At 62.1% G+C, this 16,152-nt stretch overlaps 4 protein-coding genes across 4 annotated transcripts in view; 2 read left to right on the top strand and 2 right to left on the bottom strand.

Annotated features, from left to right (window-relative positions):
* Positions 1-107: 107 nt before the first annotated feature.
* F751_6157 (Uncharacterized protein) lies at positions 108-3,418 on the top strand (the record flags this gene model as incomplete). The annotated part of the gene is made up of 10 exons (XM_011399791.1): positions 108-115; positions 536-764; positions 920-1,100; positions 1,326-1,504; positions 1,674-1,772; positions 1,907-2,098; positions 2,242-2,400; positions 2,641-2,760; positions 2,909-3,094; positions 3,287-3,418. 10 exons carry the CDS (start codon positions 108-110, stop codon positions 3,416-3,418), a joined length of 1,485 nt encoding a protein of 494 aa, XP_011398093.1.
* A 311-nt stretch (positions 3,419-3,729) lies between these two features.
* On the top strand, positions 3,730-6,070 carry F751_6156 (Ankyrin repeat domain-containing protein 2; the record flags this gene model as incomplete). Its single annotated transcript, XM_011399790.1, has 8 exons — positions 3,730-3,751; positions 3,954-3,982; positions 4,165-4,287; positions 4,474-4,617; positions 4,755-5,055; positions 5,302-5,423; positions 5,601-5,713; positions 5,950-6,070. The coding sequence occupies 8 exons, from the start codon at positions 3,730-3,732 to the stop codon at positions 6,068-6,070; spliced, it is 975 nt and encodes a 324-aa protein (XP_011398092.1).
* Positions 6,071-6,613: 543 nt separating this feature from the next.
* On the bottom strand, positions 6,614-9,118 carry F751_6155 (Betaine aldehyde dehydrogenase 1, chloroplastic; the record flags this gene model as incomplete). The annotated part of the gene is made up of 6 exons (XM_011399789.1): positions 6,614-6,833; positions 7,027-7,192; positions 7,405-7,573; positions 7,804-8,373; positions 8,642-8,722; positions 8,876-9,118. The coding sequence occupies 6 exons, from the start codon at positions 9,116-9,118 to the stop codon at positions 6,614-6,616; spliced, it is 1,449 nt and encodes a 482-aa protein (XP_011398091.1).
* Positions 9,119-9,723: 605 nt separating this feature from the next.
* Positions 9,724-16,152, bottom strand: part of F751_6154 (Cullin-associated NEDD8-dissociated protein 1) — a gene marked incomplete at both ends in the record, with an annotated part of 12,910 nt that continues 6,481 nt past the window's right edge. Inside the window, 17 exons of the mRNA XM_011399788.1 lie at positions 9,724-9,789; positions 9,945-10,061; positions 10,203-10,330; positions 10,616-10,790; positions 10,989-11,153; positions 11,369-11,500; positions 11,850-11,921; positions 12,148-12,457; positions 12,680-13,000; positions 13,158-13,309; positions 13,916-14,058; positions 14,186-14,258; positions 14,445-14,513; positions 14,703-14,853; positions 15,124-15,228; positions 15,409-15,610; positions 15,881-16,105. Of these exons, the coding sequence (XP_011398090.1) occupies positions 9,724-9,789; positions 9,945-10,061; positions 10,203-10,330; positions 10,616-10,790; positions 10,989-11,153; positions 11,369-11,500; positions 11,850-11,921; positions 12,148-12,457; positions 12,680-13,000; positions 13,158-13,309; positions 13,916-14,058; positions 14,186-14,258; positions 14,445-14,513; positions 14,703-14,853; positions 15,124-15,228; positions 15,409-15,610; positions 15,881-16,105 (2,606 nt within the window). The remainder of the gene's footprint in view (positions 9,790-9,944; positions 10,062-10,202; positions 10,331-10,615; positions 10,791-10,988; positions 11,154-11,368; positions 11,501-11,849; positions 11,922-12,147; positions 12,458-12,679; positions 13,001-13,157; positions 13,310-13,915; positions 14,059-14,185; positions 14,259-14,444; positions 14,514-14,702; positions 14,854-15,123; positions 15,229-15,408; positions 15,611-15,880; positions 16,106-16,152) is intronic.

The raw sequence follows: 16,152 nt of genomic DNA, 5'->3' as shown, positions 1-16,152 counted from the left end.
CTTGACGTTGCGTATTGTCGGTATCCTTGATTAATTAGGTTGGTAGATCATCTGGTATTCTCGCTCACATTGAAGTCAAGGATTCAGGGTGCTTGTCTGTTGCCAAAATGTCAAAGTGCGATGATCCTCCGCCGAGAAGAATGGTTCTGCCAGACAACCCCTCCCGATACGTGTGCAAGATCAACCCACGTGGGCCCCCTCCCCGCAAAAAGATAAGAAAGGTTTTGCGCGCTTTGGGGTGTGTCGAAGCGACATGCAACAAGGGTACAGCTTTATTCCGCTATATTGCAGATCCTTACAGCGTTAAATACCTCAATTCCAAACTGTGATCGGCTCTCGGCGGCCGAATCGCAAAGATTTCCCCTGCCATGCACATGATGATGCAGGGGCAGGCCACTGTCGGTCCCCCGCGATGCGGCTCCATGGGCACCCCATTCGGGGCGCTCCCCATTCCATCACCGAGACTCCCTGGCTCTGTCAGGCGCAGTGTTTGGGTCGCCAACACGCCTTCCCAGACTGCAAGCAAAGCCTGCAGGTGGAAGCTCGCCGCAGTGAAGTCCTCCCAGACCCTGGAGACGGCCGACACCGACCTCATCCAGCTCATTTCGGACATCAGTAAGGATGTAGACTCCAGGCATGCTGGTCTGCTGAGGGACGCCAAGGGTGCCACCCCCGATATTGAGGGGCTGGACAGCTCATTGAGAGGGAAGGCACAGACCGCCATCCTCAGCCTCCAGTCTGGACTGCTGGAAAGGGAGACCGAGGTGGGACAGGGTGGGTGGAGTGTTACAAAGCATGCGTTTATTTTGTCGGCAGCCCTGGCCATGCAGATGTACGCTATGTTGTCCTTTCCATGTATCAGTGCTGATCCCACCAACCTATCTGTTTCACATCACATATCCCTTGCCCCAACTCCCAGGTCCGCCTCCTACTGCTGGCGGCTCTGTGTGGCGAGCACCTCCTGCTCCTGGGCCCCCCCGGCACGGCAAAGTCGGAGCTGAGCAGGCGGCTGGCAGAGCTGACGGGCGGGCGCTACTTTGAGCGCCTGCTGACGAGATTTTCGGTGCCCGAGGAGTTGTTTGGCCCTCTGAGCATGAAGGGTGAGTGAGCTGTTGATTGCATTTTTTTTCAGTAGGTGTGATGAAAGGGGTGGATGGGAGGTAGAGCAACGATTCCCTCCTGCCCACGTTCCAGTGATGGGTGAAGTTTGACTGCGACTCATGTCAAGCACACCATGCCCCTGCTTCTTGTGGGCAGTGATCACAACCTCTCTTCCCTGACCCTGTGGGCTTGCCATACACACTCCTCTCCACACACATGTGCAGGCCTGGAGAATGATCTGTATGAGCGCCAGACCTCGGGGTACCTCCCGACGGCGGAGGTGGCCTTCATTGACGAGGTGTTCAAGGCAAACTCCGCCATCCTGAACGCCCTGCTCACCATCCTTAACGAGCGCCTGTTCAGCAACGGCAGCGCAAGGTTGGAAGTCCCCCTGCTGTGCCTGGTGAGGAAGTAAAGAAGGAATGAGAGGGGGATGCGTGCAAAGGCCACGTCATCTGGGGCATGCGGGCGCCTCTCGTGACCGACCCTCTCCTCGGACAGGATTTGGCCCCAAAGATGGTTCCTCATTTCCAAGATTGCCCTGGATTTTTATCCACATCGTCATGCTTCAGGTCGGCGCCTCCAACGAGCTGCCAGAGAGTGAGGAACTGGATGCGCTGTACGACCGCTTCCTGCTGCGGAGGCAGGTCGCCCAGGTTTCCAGCGCCCAGGTGACGCATCCCTTGAGAAGATATTCAGTCATTCTTCCTACAGTGGTATCCAAACGGCTGCCAAGATCACAAGTCCACACACACGACACCTGTGCGGGTCATCACACCACCCCTCTCACCTCTCCCCGACGCAGCTGGGGAACCTGGCGAGGCTGGCGGCTGGCTCCCTGCGTGCCACGACCCAGACATCGGCTGACGGCGCCGAGGCGGGAGGCGGCCGCCTGGAGCTGGCAGACTTCCATGGCACCGCCAGCACCGCGTATAGCGCGGTGGAAGTGCCGGATTCGGTCATCGATCTGCTGACCACCACTCGTGACTACCTCCAGGTCAGCACCAGGTGGCAGCGTATTGCTCGATGGCCGGCATCTGGGTATCTAGGGGGTCCATACGCTGGCACAGCAACCACCTCCTTTGCTGGCGGCGCTTGCGCACTCCTTCTCAATCTCCCCCTCAAACCTTCCATACACAGGATAAGTGCGAGCCGCCCATCTATGTGTCTGACAGGCGCTTCATGAAGGCGATCAAGATGCTGCAAGTGGCAGCCCATGTGGATGGACGGAGCGCCGTTCACGAGTACGACTGCCTCCTCCTGGAGTTTGTCCTGGGGTCTAGGCCCGATGACAGCCAGGTGACTGGGTGCCGGGGAGGAGTGGGGCTTTAGTTATATGCCAGCGTCCTTGGATCTCATTGGTGCAGCATGTGGGATGCCATGTGGTTCTGATCCTGATCATGCCCTGCCTCATGACATGCACTCGCATCACGCACCTTGCAGCCGCTATATGGGGATGTAATGCGTTCTCACACGTACAGCCATCACTCCATCGTCCCACACCAAATCGCCCTTCCTCTCAAATTCTCTGTCCTCCAGAAAGTACGAGCGTTTGTCCTGGAGACCATTGCCTCCGACCCCGGCCTGCAGCAGCTGGAGCTGGTCTTCCTGGGCCTCTTCGGGCGGGCATGCCGAGCTCTGGAAGGCGGGAATGAGCAGGTGAGAGGGGGGGTCATGCATTGATTGATGTAAGAGACTAGGCACCATGGTCAAACGGCTGCTGGCGGTGACCAAGATGGCGAAAAAGTCAAGGTCACCACACATTGCAGCTTGGGGCTAAGGGCCATCCCACCCCTCCACCGCTCAGGACGTCGCCGAGGCTCAGCAGGAGGCAAGCCAGCTGGTGGAGCTCCTGGACCTGCGCCAGGGCAGCGTGGGCTTGACCCTGGATGGGGGGTTTGCAGATCTGGGGGCCACCATCTGGCAGTCAGAGGGCAGCGTGCGTGAGGCGGTCCAGGTTCTCACCCCTCCCATGACCGAGAACAGAAAGAAGGTGGGCGGATAGGGTGAGGCAGTTTGCTCACAATATAAATCAGGGAGAGGGGGGTGAGCCGAGGGTTTTGAGCTGCCTCACTTCACTCCGGCTGGTCATGAAGGGTACCCTAATGCTGACCTGGTGTGACCAGGGATCTGGAGGAAACCTTCCGGAGTTTCTTGCATGACAGCGGAAGCATGCCACCCACAGGCCGAGGACCTGCTGAGGGAGGCCCTGCTACTCCAGACAGCTCTGCAGCGCCAGGTGGCGGCCTCGGCCCTGGAGCGCATCCTGCCCAAGCGGTACAAGCAATACCAGAAGGGTGTGTCTGGCAGGGTGTAGATACCTGGTGTGAATTTATGTCTGTATGCTGTGCAATCTAGATGTAGGGCGCGTATATCCATGGCAGGCAGATTCTAGGGATTCAGCTAGGGAAATTTGAAGCAGAAGCAGAGGATCCCTGCGCCATGCAGCATGGACTTCGTCGGACGGAAGTTCCCGCGCAGGCGCGATCCAGGCTTCCGGGTATATCCTCTGCTCGAGGCCCGTCGTCCCTCGCAAGGCCCCGTTTTACATACTCGAATCCATTAGATTAATCTGTACTACTCTCCTGAGTTCGCCGACTTCGCGGGAATTCCCATCGATACGGTAGCATGTCCGGTCAGGGCAGCTCTGGTGCGGGAGGTCTCCCCCCCGGGTTCCCAGGAATGCCCGGCGGTTTCCCTGGTATTCCAGGAGGAATGCCGGGCGGTTTCCCTGGAATGGGTGAGTCGACGATGTCCACATGCGCTGAATGCAGGCATCACGGCGTCATCTCCTGCATCTGCATGTGGCCGCATTGCACAAGCAATCCTCCATCCTTCTCCAACACCCGCAGATCCCAACTTTCTGCAGCAGTTGATGCAGGTGACAACGCCTGATGTGCTGCCGTGATCGGTGGGGATGCCGATGTGTTTGCGTGCTGCCGTGAAGCATGGATGGGGTGCAAGGCTTGTGAGGTCGCTCGTGCTGCCAGTATGTTCTTGTGCCCCTTGACACTGGGAGATCCGACCCTCGATGCCCTCCACCGCACTCCCTCCACTTCCCAGGACCCCACCATCCAGCGCATGACCGAGGCCATCGCGTCCGACCCGGAGTTCATGGAGATTGCCAAGGAGATGCAGGAGAGCATGCTCTCCGGCAACATGAATGGCCTGAATCTGGGCGGCGAGGTGAGCGGTGAAAGGCTTCAGGATGATGTGTCTTAGAGCTGTGCTGAAGGCCTGGTCACAGGAGAGCAGCAGGCGACCGCAAAGTTACTACTGTTGCCGCTGCTGCTGTTGTTTTCCTGCCTGCATTGATCAGGGGGAGAAGTTTCCATTCTCATTCTCAACCCCCAATCCCCCTCGCAAGTGCAGGCCGGCGGATCGGGTGCGGGTGGCATGCCGCCGGGCATGCCCAACGTTGACCCTGCCAAGTACATGAGCGCCATGCAGAGGGTGATGGGCAACCCGCAGTTCCTGGAGGCTGCTGAGAGCCTGGGCAAGTCGCTGCTCACCCAGGTATGCCCGAGGCAGTGGGTGGGTGGGGGGATAGGGGGAACCGCGTGCCTATGCCTGACCCATGCTGGGCCCCCTTGATCTCCCCCTAGCAACCACCATCCACAACACACCCCATATCCCCTCCTCAATATACCCAGGCGGCAGACCCCCAGATGGCCAGCCTGATGGAGCTGTTCTCCAACCCCGAGCACAGCGAGCTGCTGAAGGGCAAGCTGGAGGACCTCAAGTCCGACCCCGAGCTCAGGCCCATCCTGGAGGACATCGAGGCCAACGGGCAGGAGGCCATGCTCAAGTACATGGGCGACACCGACATCATGTCCAAGCTGGGGCGCAAGTTCCAGGAGGCCATGGCCGACCCCGAGATGCAGGCCCGGCTGGGGTCCCGTGCCGCGACCGACGCCAACGGCACGCCGGCCGTGTCTGGCGGCGCTGGGGCTGGTGGGGCCGGCGAGGAGGAGGAGGAGGAAGAGGAGGCCACCGTCATCTCCCTGGCCAGCGCAGGTAAGCTTTTGATTGTGTGCATGTGTTGAGGAATGTGGGGAAGGGGCCCCATGTGCGTGAATGCGTGGGTGCAAAAGGAAAGGCTGAATGCCTGGGTTGTTGGGTAGTTAGAATCATATGGTGCATGCTGCACCCTTCTATTACCCCCACCCCTCACCCTGCGTCTCCTCCTGCCGTCACCAGGCGATGCTGCTGGGCTGGCGGAGTTGCTTAAGCAGGAGGGCGTGAAGCCCGACGAGAAGGACGAGGAGGGCAGGACACCCCTCCACTTTGCGGCGGGGTATGGGGAGCTTGAGTGCATGGAGGTGAGACTCATTGTGTGTGTGTGTGTGTGTTCTGGGTGAGATGGGTTTCGGAAAAGCCTTGATTGTGGAGAAGAAACAACTGAGGATGCACATGACCCTGCCGTCTGCAGCCTCTCATAGCAATAGCAGATCCTCTTTCCACACTTTCTCAAACCAAGCACTCCGCCCCCCACCCAGGTCCTCCTGGACGCCGGCGCTGACATCGACGCGGTTGATGCCAACAATAACACCGCCTTGCACTATGCCGCCGGGTACGGCAACGTCGAGACGGCCACGTTGCTCATCAAGAGGTGCGACAGGGACTGGCTGGGGTGAGGTCAGGGGCAGGGAGTGCAGTAAAATTGACGACCATGCCCGTGTGTGCCGTTTCTCACCGAGGCTGGTTTGAAAATGGATTGAGCATCTGCTCCCAAGCACAAATGGCAGATGTATGTGACATGCTCCATAACCTTCAGGTACCTGCTGCTGTGTACCTGCAAGCCCAGCGCAAACCCTTCTCCCTCCTCTCCTGTATGGCAAACTGCAGGAAGGCCGATGTGTCCATCAAGAACTCGGAGGGCAAGACCGCGGGCGAGGTGGCCGAACTCAACGAGCAGGCCGAGCTGGTCGAGCTCCTCAAGGGGGACGTCAAGCCCGAGGCTGTTTGATGCATGCCGTGCTTGCCGACTAAATCATAGCTTGATCCCAATTCCCCCTCATGGTTTTGCCTGCCCCAAAGGATGTAGTCACAAGCGGGACACAGGCAGATGAGCAGTGACATGGAGAGGTGGGCAGTTCCAGGCTGAGACACAGTGAGATCGTCGGGTATGCGAGGCCGCGTGCGCATGTGCACCAGCCGCGCCGAGAATGCAGCCTCCTTGGTCCCAGCTCGCCAGCCTAGCCTCGACTAAAATTGGAGGGGGTGATGTGAGAAACTGAGTGTGCAGGTCAGACTGGCGTTTGCAATGCATGTTGCACCCGCACAACACTGTCTCGACCTTCCTAGTCTAGCCGTGCAATCCGATGGGCGGGTGGGGATGGGATGTCGGGCCAATCCAGTGCCCCCCGAGGCTCCCTCTGACGCGTGGTGCATGAGCGCTGTGTCCTGCGCTGCTCCCCTTCACCCACCCACCACTCTCTGCCACACCACCCTCCCAGTAAGCATGCCCTCGGTCAGTCCCACCAAGACCCAAGAGGCAGTGTGGCTCACATTACAACCTGGGGGAGGGGCCGGTCTCCGGGTACCAGTCCCACTTGTCCGAGCTGGTGTAGGTGGTCACCTGCTTCACGGACATGAAGCCCTCGAAGCCAAAGGGCCCCAGCTCGCGGCCGAAGCCGGAGTTCTTGACCCCGCCCCAGGGCGCCTGGCAGAAGCAGGGCTGGCTGCAGTTGATCCAGCAGATGCCGACCTGCAGCGCCTCCTGCACCCGCCTGCAGTGCGGCAGAGGGGACAACGGGGCACATGTAAAGGGCAGGCCCTGGCGCCCCAGGACCGCCTCGGGGCAGGTTTACCCCAGGTTCATGCTGATGCCTCCAGCAGAGACTCAAACCAGGGGCTCGCAGGTGCTGCTCCAGCGTCTTCACCAGGACAGCGCTGTAAGAGCCCCCTCAACACCACGCACACCTGCATCGCTCCAGGTCGCTGGAGATGACGCCGGCGGCCAGGCCAAACTCGGAGCCGTTGGCCAGAGCGATGGCCTCGGCCTCCGTCTCAAAGGTGGCACTGGCCAGGACGGGGCCGAAGATCTCCTCCCGCCAGATGCGGTGCTCCGGCTTGCAGTCGATGAACACTGCAGAGGCAACAGCGGAGCGCGTGTGTGCTGGGAGAAGGGTCGGGATGCATGCGTGGTGCTGCAGCGCGGGGTCACAGTGTGCCGCTCGGACGGGAGCACACCCAAACCTGCAAAGGGGGAGCCCGGGGAGCTTGCAGCTCCCCCAGAGCACACAGCCTGCAACTGCCAGCCGTCGGCCCACCCCGGCCCATCGCCACACAGCCCCTCACCTGTGGGCTCGAGGTAGTAGCCCTTGGGCATGTGAGGGGGGCGCCTCCCGCCTGTGAGCAGCGTGGCGCCGTCCGCCTTGCCCGCCTCCACGTACCCCACCACCTTCTTGTACTGCAGCTCGTTCACCAACGGCCCCAGGCGGCACCCGGGGACCAGGGGGTCGCTGATCTGCATGCGTAGAGGATGGGATCCATGTGTGTCTCGTTGGTCGGCTGAGAGGGGTCCCCAGCATGCAGGACGCAAGTGATGGCCGCGATCCCACAGGATACAACACGCTTCTATGCACCTGATCAACTACCCCCCCACCCTACCCCACCCCACCCCTCCCTCCTCGCCATGATGCTCTCCGTCCTCCTCTTCAGCTGCTTGTAGAAGGCCGGCGCGATGCCGCGCTGCACCAGCAGGCGCGAGGTGGAGCTGCAGATCTGTCCGTTGGTCCAGAACACGCCAAACATGGCCCACTCCACCGCACGCGCCACGTCGGCGTCGTCGAAGACGATGAGCGCCGACTTGCCACCCAGCTCCATGACCGCCGGGCGCAGGTTCCGTGCGGCTGCCAGGTACACCGCGCGCCCCGTGCCCGTGGACCCGGTGAAGGCCACCTTGGCGACGCGCGGGTCGGCGGACAGCGGCGCGCCGGCGTCAGGGCCCAGGCCCGTGACCACGTTGAGCGCGCCGGGGGGCAGGCCGGCGCCCCCGGCGATGCCCGCCAGCTCCAGGCTGGTCAGCGAGGCGGCCTCGCTGGGTTTCAGCACCGCCGCATTGCCAGCCGCCAGCGCGGGGGCCACCTTCCACGTGCTCATCAGCAGCGGGTAGTTCCAGGGCGTGATGAGGGCCACCACGCCCAGCGGGTCGCGGCGCAGCGCACACTCAAACCCCTCGGCGCCAAGGTCCACAGGCTCGTACTGCCGCGCGTCCAGGGCCGCCGCCAGGTCGGCGTAGTAGTCGAAGCAGGTGGCCACGTCGTCCTGCCACAAGGGAGGTGGAGGAGGGGGTGGAGGAGAGAATGGGTGATTGTGTATTGCTCTGAGCTCGGAGGTATACGTTTTTGTTGAAGGCTCACAGCCCCGCACTTTGCCCTACTCTGCCAGGCATGCGGGCACCCGGTATGGTCTCAGGCTACCCTGGCAGCCATCCTCTTAATCTTTGCCCCAGCACACCAGTGCAGACAGACACAGGTCACTGGAAAGCGTCCATACAACCCCCTGGCACACCAATGCACACCACCCAGCGTACCACATCCCACTCCGCCTCGGCCAAGGGTTTGCCATTGTCAAGGCTCTCCAGGGTGGCCAGGAAGGTCTTCTGCTCGCGTACCTGCCGGCCGAGTGTTTAATCTTCAAGTTTTGCCTCGCAGGGTGCTTGATGGGTGTACATTTGGGGGGGCCAGGTTTCAGACATGCAGGCACAAAGCCCTGGGCACATAACCACCACCCTCCTGTCCCCCAAACCCCATCCGCAATCACACACCTTGTCGGCGATGGCATGCAGGATCTTGGCGCGGTATGCGCCCGTGGACCGGGTCCAATCGCCGCTGTCCACGCAGGCCTGGGCAGCCGAGACGGCGGCATCGACATCCGCCGGGGTGGCAGCGGGGATGGTGCCAATCTCCTCCTCGGTGGAGGGGTTGATGACGGGCAGACGACCACCCTTGACGGGCTCGACCCATCGACCGCCAATGAAGAGCTGGCGCTTGGGGATCGCGACGGACATCCTTGGGCTCGGGCTGGCACTAGGGTTGGAGCCTGAGGTGGTGAGCGCTTTCCGATACGCAGGTGCTTCAATGCCCGAGCTCTCTCACAGGCTGCTGAGTAGGTGAATAAACCCTCGACTTTTGGAATATCGTCCGGTGTGCTCTTTGAAACGCGACACAGGCTCTTTGCGCCCATCCATTACCCTAGCACCGGGTGCCGAGACGGACCGACCGGAAGCTCGGCCATTTCACGCGTAGCAGCAGCATGGGGGCCCTCCCCACGCACGATGCTTCTCCTCTCCAGCGTCAGAACTGTGGCCCGCTGAATATACAAGCCAGCGTATCGATCATCCTATCAAAGCAGGTCTTCCACTGTTCCCAGATTGGTTCCTTAAGAACACTGGGCTGACACAGACAGGATGCTCTGCCCCAGGGTGTTGACGAGGTTCATCCATCACCATATTAAACATACCTCTCCACCTGTGATCAAGCCATTCAATAAATGAAAGAAGTCCTTGAAAGCCCGCCACACCTTTCACCGGAGCGGGCAAGTGCAGAAACCTAGAACTAGGGAAAGATGAGGGTAATGCTGTGTCTAGAGAAAGGGGCAACCCAATGCAGGACGTCAGTTTTGTGTGCTATTCTCGACGTAGCTCTCGTACAGGGCCGCCACAGCATCCGGGGTGAGAGCCTGCGTGGGGAGAGCGGTAAGGAGCCGTCTCAGGGGAGCAATGCGCTGCTCGGAGACTCAGATGAAAGCCAGAGACTGTGGCCGTGGTCTTCAGGGTACCCAGGCCACGCATTGCCAGCGTAAGCATGACACACTGATGCCACCACCCCTCGTACCTCTGGGAAGAGGGACAGGTGCGCAAGGAAGCCGTTGAAGACGTTGGCAGTGTCGTTGTCGATGCTGGAGCAGAGCTGGATGGGCTTGGAGAGCCGGGTGGGGTCGCCGCCAGGCAGCTGGCCAGAGGGATTGGAGTGGGTGGGTCTAGTCAACCTCTCGCACTGATAGCCTTGGGGCACATGGCAAAGGCACCTTGGAGGCTACGTCACCAGTGATGGGCAGTGTAGCAGGACCATATCACTCCCCCAAACGCGCACCTGATTGGGTGGCGTGTTGGGGCTGGCCCAGGCTGCGCTCCCAGCAAAGGCCCCATCCAGGTAGAGGCTGTACCCCCTCTCCCCCGTGCCGGCCTCTGTGGTCAGGGTCACCATGTGCCAGCCCCCGTCTTTGCACGCGGGAAGGGGTGGTGTAGAAGATTGGCATCGCACATCAAGAACAGCCACGACGCACCCCTGCCTAGACTTGTGAGAGCGTGAGGCACGCCCTTGAAGGACAAGTCACCCACGGTCATTCTGCGGGACATCAGCGCTCCATTGATGTGCAACCAAAGGCACCTGAACTCCTCATCGTCCACTGCCCCTTGCTTCCTCCCGCGGTGCACCCTTGCACACGCATCCCGGGCCCATGTCGCCACCTCTTTCTGCCTACTGTTCCACCCCACCACACGCACCTAGGAAGTCTGTCGTGAAGATGGCGGTGCCGTTGTCGGGCCCAGCAAAGGTCGTGCCATCGGTCTGGACCGACACAAACTCGTCGGGGTTCTCCACCGCATCCTTGCCGTCAGAGATGAGTCCCACCAGCAGTGGCCCATCGGTCTTGCTGCTGCGGGCCAGGAAGATGAGGACCTGCATGGGTGCGCGATGAGCGGCCTGGCTACGATGACAGAGCAAGGCTGTGTACTCCTGGGTGGTGGTGGATGGTCCAGCTGGTGCTGCGCACGACCAATCCATGCCTCTCGAGTGCAGCAGCAACCGCGGCGCGGCCTGGGCTGGGACCACATCCTTTCGACCTTCCCCTCTCTCCTCCTTGGCACAGCCTTGCACCTGGTTGGGGAGGCCAATGGCCACCATGTCTGAGTCTGTGTGGCTGAAGAGCCACTTGAGGCCCATGAGTGGGATGGAGGGCTCCACCGCAAACCACAGGTTCACCGCAAAGAAGCCGGTGGTGGCGTAGGGCACAGGCTCCAACTTGATCCTGCTCCCAAGCTCCTGTGAGATTTACGGGTGGGGAAGGGTGATGATTCACTGGGCAGGCATGCCGATCAGCCGGCAAGACTGGGAGTTGCTACATGGTAGACTGTGCCGGCACGAGCCTGGTGTGGCGGTGTCAGAGCATCTGACAGGGGCATGGGACGCATGTGCATCAGCATCAGAGGGCCTACAGCCAGCACACCCGACTTCCCCACCACCTACACCACGCCCACCTTTTCACACTTGACCGTCTGGTTGAAGTCAAAATCCAAGTCAAACTCAATGTTCCTAGCTGTTCCCGTGTAGGGTGGGAGCAGGAGGGAGTTCAGGCCCTGGGCACTCGTCAGCGGGTAGAAGGCCAGGGGCTGGGGGGCGCCTGCAGCGGGGCGGCGTGATCGGGTATCAGCCTATTCCTGATCTCGGAATCGAATGCTGTCTTCCCACAGGCATGCACATGCGCCACAACTGTACACTTGCAGGGGTGGTCTACATCTCACTGCAGACCAGCATACAGCTCAGGGAACTGCAATCTTCCCCAGCAAGATGCAAGGGGTCAATCTGCCACCAGTTCTCAACCGTCAACCAGCCACATTTCGTTATGCTGGCCCAGGGAAAGATCTCGCAGAAACCACCCTTCCCTGAGATGACGAGACAACTCAACCACACCTCCTTTCCCAGTCCCCTGTCTCATATCTTGCCTGCAGACTGCAGCACCTCAAAAGAGTTGAACACGCCCCCCAGGGGTGTCTCCGAACAGAATCCCAGGTTGTTGAACTCGGCGTAACCCTGAGGTACATGGGATTTATGTGTTGGGAGGATTTCTCCAACAGTCTTCTCACCCGTATTGAGACGCTTACCTGGCACCAAATCTACCTGGACTCTGACGATCAAAGCAGCAGGCATGGGTTCCAGTGGACATTCCAGGCACGAGAACCCGTACCACTCAACACACCCACCCCGCGAACATGTTTCAGATGTACTTCCACTTACATTCCTCCCTTCCCCCCCTTACCGTGCTCCCCTCCAGCGGCAGGCAGGTCAGCCCCTCCTGGCAGGGCCACCCCTCCTCGTCCAGTCTGGGGTCCAGCACGCACATCATGGTCAGCCCCCCCGGCTGTGTCCTGTTCAGGAACGCGTCGCCAGCGTCAAAGTCGAGGAGGGGGGTCGATGCCAGCGCCGGGCTGCAGGGGCTGAGCGCGATGGAGCTGTTGGTCAGGGTCCCAGCCCCAAGTGCCGCCTCCGTGGGGCAGAAGCCGTGCGCCGACGAGTTGCCCCGCCCGCCGTCCACGCTGCTCGTCAGGCAGTCCATATAGATGGAGCCCCTGGGAACGTGGGTTTCGGGAGGGAGGGCATCCGGAAGGTGAGATGGGAGGCATGCAATTGGGAGCCTGCCTGGGCTGCGGCCCGCGCCAGCTCTGGGCTGGGAATCAGAGCGCTGCTGCTCTGCATCGGTTGCACCCAGGGGAGCACGTTCTCCAGGGGATCTTGCTCCCCTTCCTCCCAGTTCCCCCTCCGCCCATCAACACAAACTCCGAGCCCCTCACCCCTGCACGAAAGGGAGGGCGCAGGGTGCGCCGTCCTCGGTCGTCCTGGGGGCGAACATGAGCGGGGCCAGCATCGCCTTGTCCCTGGCCGTCGTCTGCGGCGCGCAGGCCCGCCGCCCTGGCAGGCTGGGGCAGACCTCGTCGCCCCCCGCGGCCACGCAGTCCGTCAGGACATTGCGGTCGACGTCCACGAACGGCAGCGGGCACACTGTGCCGTCGCGCAGCTTGCGGATGCGAGTGGGCACCACCGGGATGTTGCCCTGGCCGATGTCGCCTGCGCCCGACCGGGCCTGGGTGGCGGGGTTGCACGCCGTCCACCTCCTGGCCTGCGTCCAGCACTGCAGGGACACCCCCACCGACAGGCAGCCGTATTGGGGCTCCCCATTCAGGATGAGGGGGGTGACGCAGGGCTGGCCGTCCACCCCGACCAGGGGCGGCGGGGGGGAGGGTTGGTGGGGGGGGTGGGGGAGGGGCCGACGAGATGGAGGATCCCTGGTCCGCGCACAGCTTGTACTGGCCCGATTCCACGGGGCAGTAGAGACCGTCCCCTAGGTCGATGCACCGCCGGATCACTTGACCATTGTACACGTTCGGCAGGTCGCAGGCCTGGCCGTCCAGCGTGGTGAGCACCTGCGCTCGGCAGGAAGTGGCCAGCAGCAAGCATGCTGCGAGGCGCAGAAGCACTCTATGGCGCATTAAAGGTCGACAGGGGCCAGCAGCGGGCCGCATGGCCCCAATGGGGCCGGAGGGGCGGCCGTTGGTTGAGCGCTCTTCACCCTCGAATTCCGGGACCGATCAGGGGCTGTGATGCTTGGCGTCGAGCATGTGTGGGAAAGGCATGACCATGCTGTGCAGAGTTTAAATTGGTGGCAGCCAAGAGGCCAAGGTAATGAGCGGGTGCAAGCTCGGCTCCGGGGGCTAGCTTCTGAATCAGGTGCCGAGTTCCGGAAACCCTCTGGGTGGCGCGCGCAGCGCAAGATCCAGCCGACAGCCAGGGTTTCATTCCCGCTCCCCTCTCGCCGCAGCGTACTTTTCCTGCAGGTAGTCGTCCGGGAAGTGCCGGGACGAGCTTTGAGGTTCTGAATCGACATGTGGGATTTAGATTGAGGTGAGGTGCTCGTGCAGATTTTGTGCACACACACATGGTGCCCTCGGGTGACACATGGATACGACGCCACCCTGTCATGCCAGCATTTACCTCCCCAACCCTGCACACTTTCCAGCGAACCAAGGCACCTTGAGGGCGGGGGTCTGCACCACCCCGCTGATGAAGGCGGTCCAGGGCGCCACAGTTGCGCACCCTGGCAGCCGCTCCAGGGCCGCCACTGCTCGGAGGCAGCTGCGCAGCAGGTCGTCGTTCCTGTCCACCTCTTGCTTCACTGCGGCATGGCGGGCGCATAGAGAGGGGAGGGAGCTGGGGGACTAGATGGTGAAGACTAATGGCCTGCAGCAAGAAAACACTGAAATGTGAGGCCAACACCCTCTGCGTCTCAACGCTTCGCCCACCTGCGTCCGCCTTGACCTTGGCCGTCAGCGTGGCGGTCAACGGCTCCACCAGCGCCTCCAGCCGGGCCGTGGTCTGCTTGGGGAGGGACAGGACTCGGTGACTTGATGGAGGAGAGCGACCCGGATTGGGTCGAAGTTCATGTACAGCTCGGCATGGGACCAGTACTCTGGAGCGATTCTGTCAAAACCACAACACGGCAGATAGGGCCCCGGCCGCCTGCACCCTCCTACAAGCACCCCTCCAACAGCGCGCTCGCACCTGATCCGGCTCCAGCGCCGCCAGGCACGTCAGCAGGATGTGGCTCGTGACCTTGACGTCGTACTGGTCCTGAGGCGACGGGGCGGGGAGAAAGAGAGAATTGGAGCAGTTGTGTGACATGGCTCGAGTGGAGTCGGTGACGCGCAGAGGGCTCAAGTCTCGCTCAACCCCATTTCGCGACGCAGCACGGTGTCACAGGAGCGCTCCATGCTTGATCCCCACCAACGCACACTCGAATCACACCACGCGCCCATGCACCTTGAGGCCGGAAAGCAGCGCGTCGTGCACCGCCGGCATGTCCAGCACTGCGGGGCATGCGTCCAGGAGGACCACAAGGGCCTCAAAGGCGGCCTTGCGCACCTCCAGCCCGTCGTCGATGGTGTGCTTGAAGGGGCCCAGATTCACAACCCTGCAGAGGTGGACGCATCCGTCGTCGGTTCTCCACGTTCGGGGTCTGTGATTGTGGGAGATGCGGGCGGCCGCGGCGAGCCGCGCAAGCTCCCGACGGGTGGCAGGGCGGCAACTGGCGCAGCGCCGGGGCCGTGCCACCTTCGAGGCAACCACCTCGTTCAACTTACAGCCCCTTATCATCTGCCGTCTAGTTAGACCCGGGCACTGAGCTCATTTCCCCTCCCAGCCACATGCAGCTTGCCTGATCAGGCTAGCGTCCGGCTGGCACAGCCGGAGGAGGAAAGGCTGGGCACCGGCTACGTGCGGCCGCACCAGCGCGGGACAGGCGTGTGCTGAGGAGGAAAGCAGGAGCACGGCGGTGTGCCGCACGGACCTGTGTCGAGGGGGAGAGTGACGCGTATGAGGGGTACTGGGCAAAGTGTATCTGCTGTGAAGTATTCAACCCACGGCCCACACCATTGCCGGCCACCATTGTCCCCCGTCCTCCGCCCTCGCCGCTCCCCATATCCTCTAAACCCCCCCCCCCCTTTCCTTTCCCTCTCTCGCAACTCACAAGTCGGGGTCGTTCAGGCAGGCCAGCATGGGCCCCGCCACGGCGTCCATGCTGGGCGCGGCTCGAGCGCCCAGGTGCACCGTGGCGTGGCGCGCGGCCGCCAGGGCCAGCGCCCTCAGCCCCGGGGAAGAGCTCTGCAGGGGCTGCGTCAGGATGGCGGTGCAGGCGCCGGCGCCCAGGGCCGCCAGTGTCCCCAGGCACTCTGCGGTGGTGTGAAGGGGGAAAGGGGGGGGGGGGGGGGGGGGGGGGGCGGCAGGAGTCAGCAACGATGCGGACAGTGAAGGCAGGGATGGCACGCGCGCTATGAATAAGGCACAGGAGCATCTCATTTGCTGGCTTGACACCCCAACTCCCCACTCGTGCCAACAGGTGCCCTGTGTGAAGTCTGCGCAGCGACTGCCCAGCCACATCTCGCCCCCGTAGCACTCCCTGAGCACGCACCGTCCCAACCCTGCTTCACCCCCTCCCCCACCTGCCAGCACCGCGTTGCTCTCCTCCCTCTCCTCCGCGACCGCCGCCAGGATCAGGTCCAGGACGGACTGGCGCTGGGCGGGGGTCAGCTCCTCGGCGGCCTCTGAGTGCAGTACCTCCGCCAGCGCCCTGAACAGCTGGTACTGCAGGCGCGGCGTGGCCGCGGCGTCCCTGACCAGGCCCAGCAGCGGGTCCAGCCGCGCGCCCAGCGCGCCAGAGGTCGCGCCTGTACGAGGGTGGGGTGGGGCGGTGAGTGGGGGCGGGTCCGTGGGC

The sequence above is a fragment of the Auxenochlorella protothecoides genome (assembly GCF_000733215.1).
Source record: "Auxenochlorella protothecoides strain 0710 unplaced genomic scaffold scaffold82, whole genome shotgun sequence".
Classification (NCBI taxonomy): Eukaryota; Viridiplantae; Chlorophyta; class Trebouxiophyceae; order Chlorellales; family Chlorellaceae; genus Auxenochlorella; species Auxenochlorella protothecoides.
Note: the sequence above shows the minus strand (reverse complement) of the source record. Positions and strands in the feature narration are given on the sequence as shown.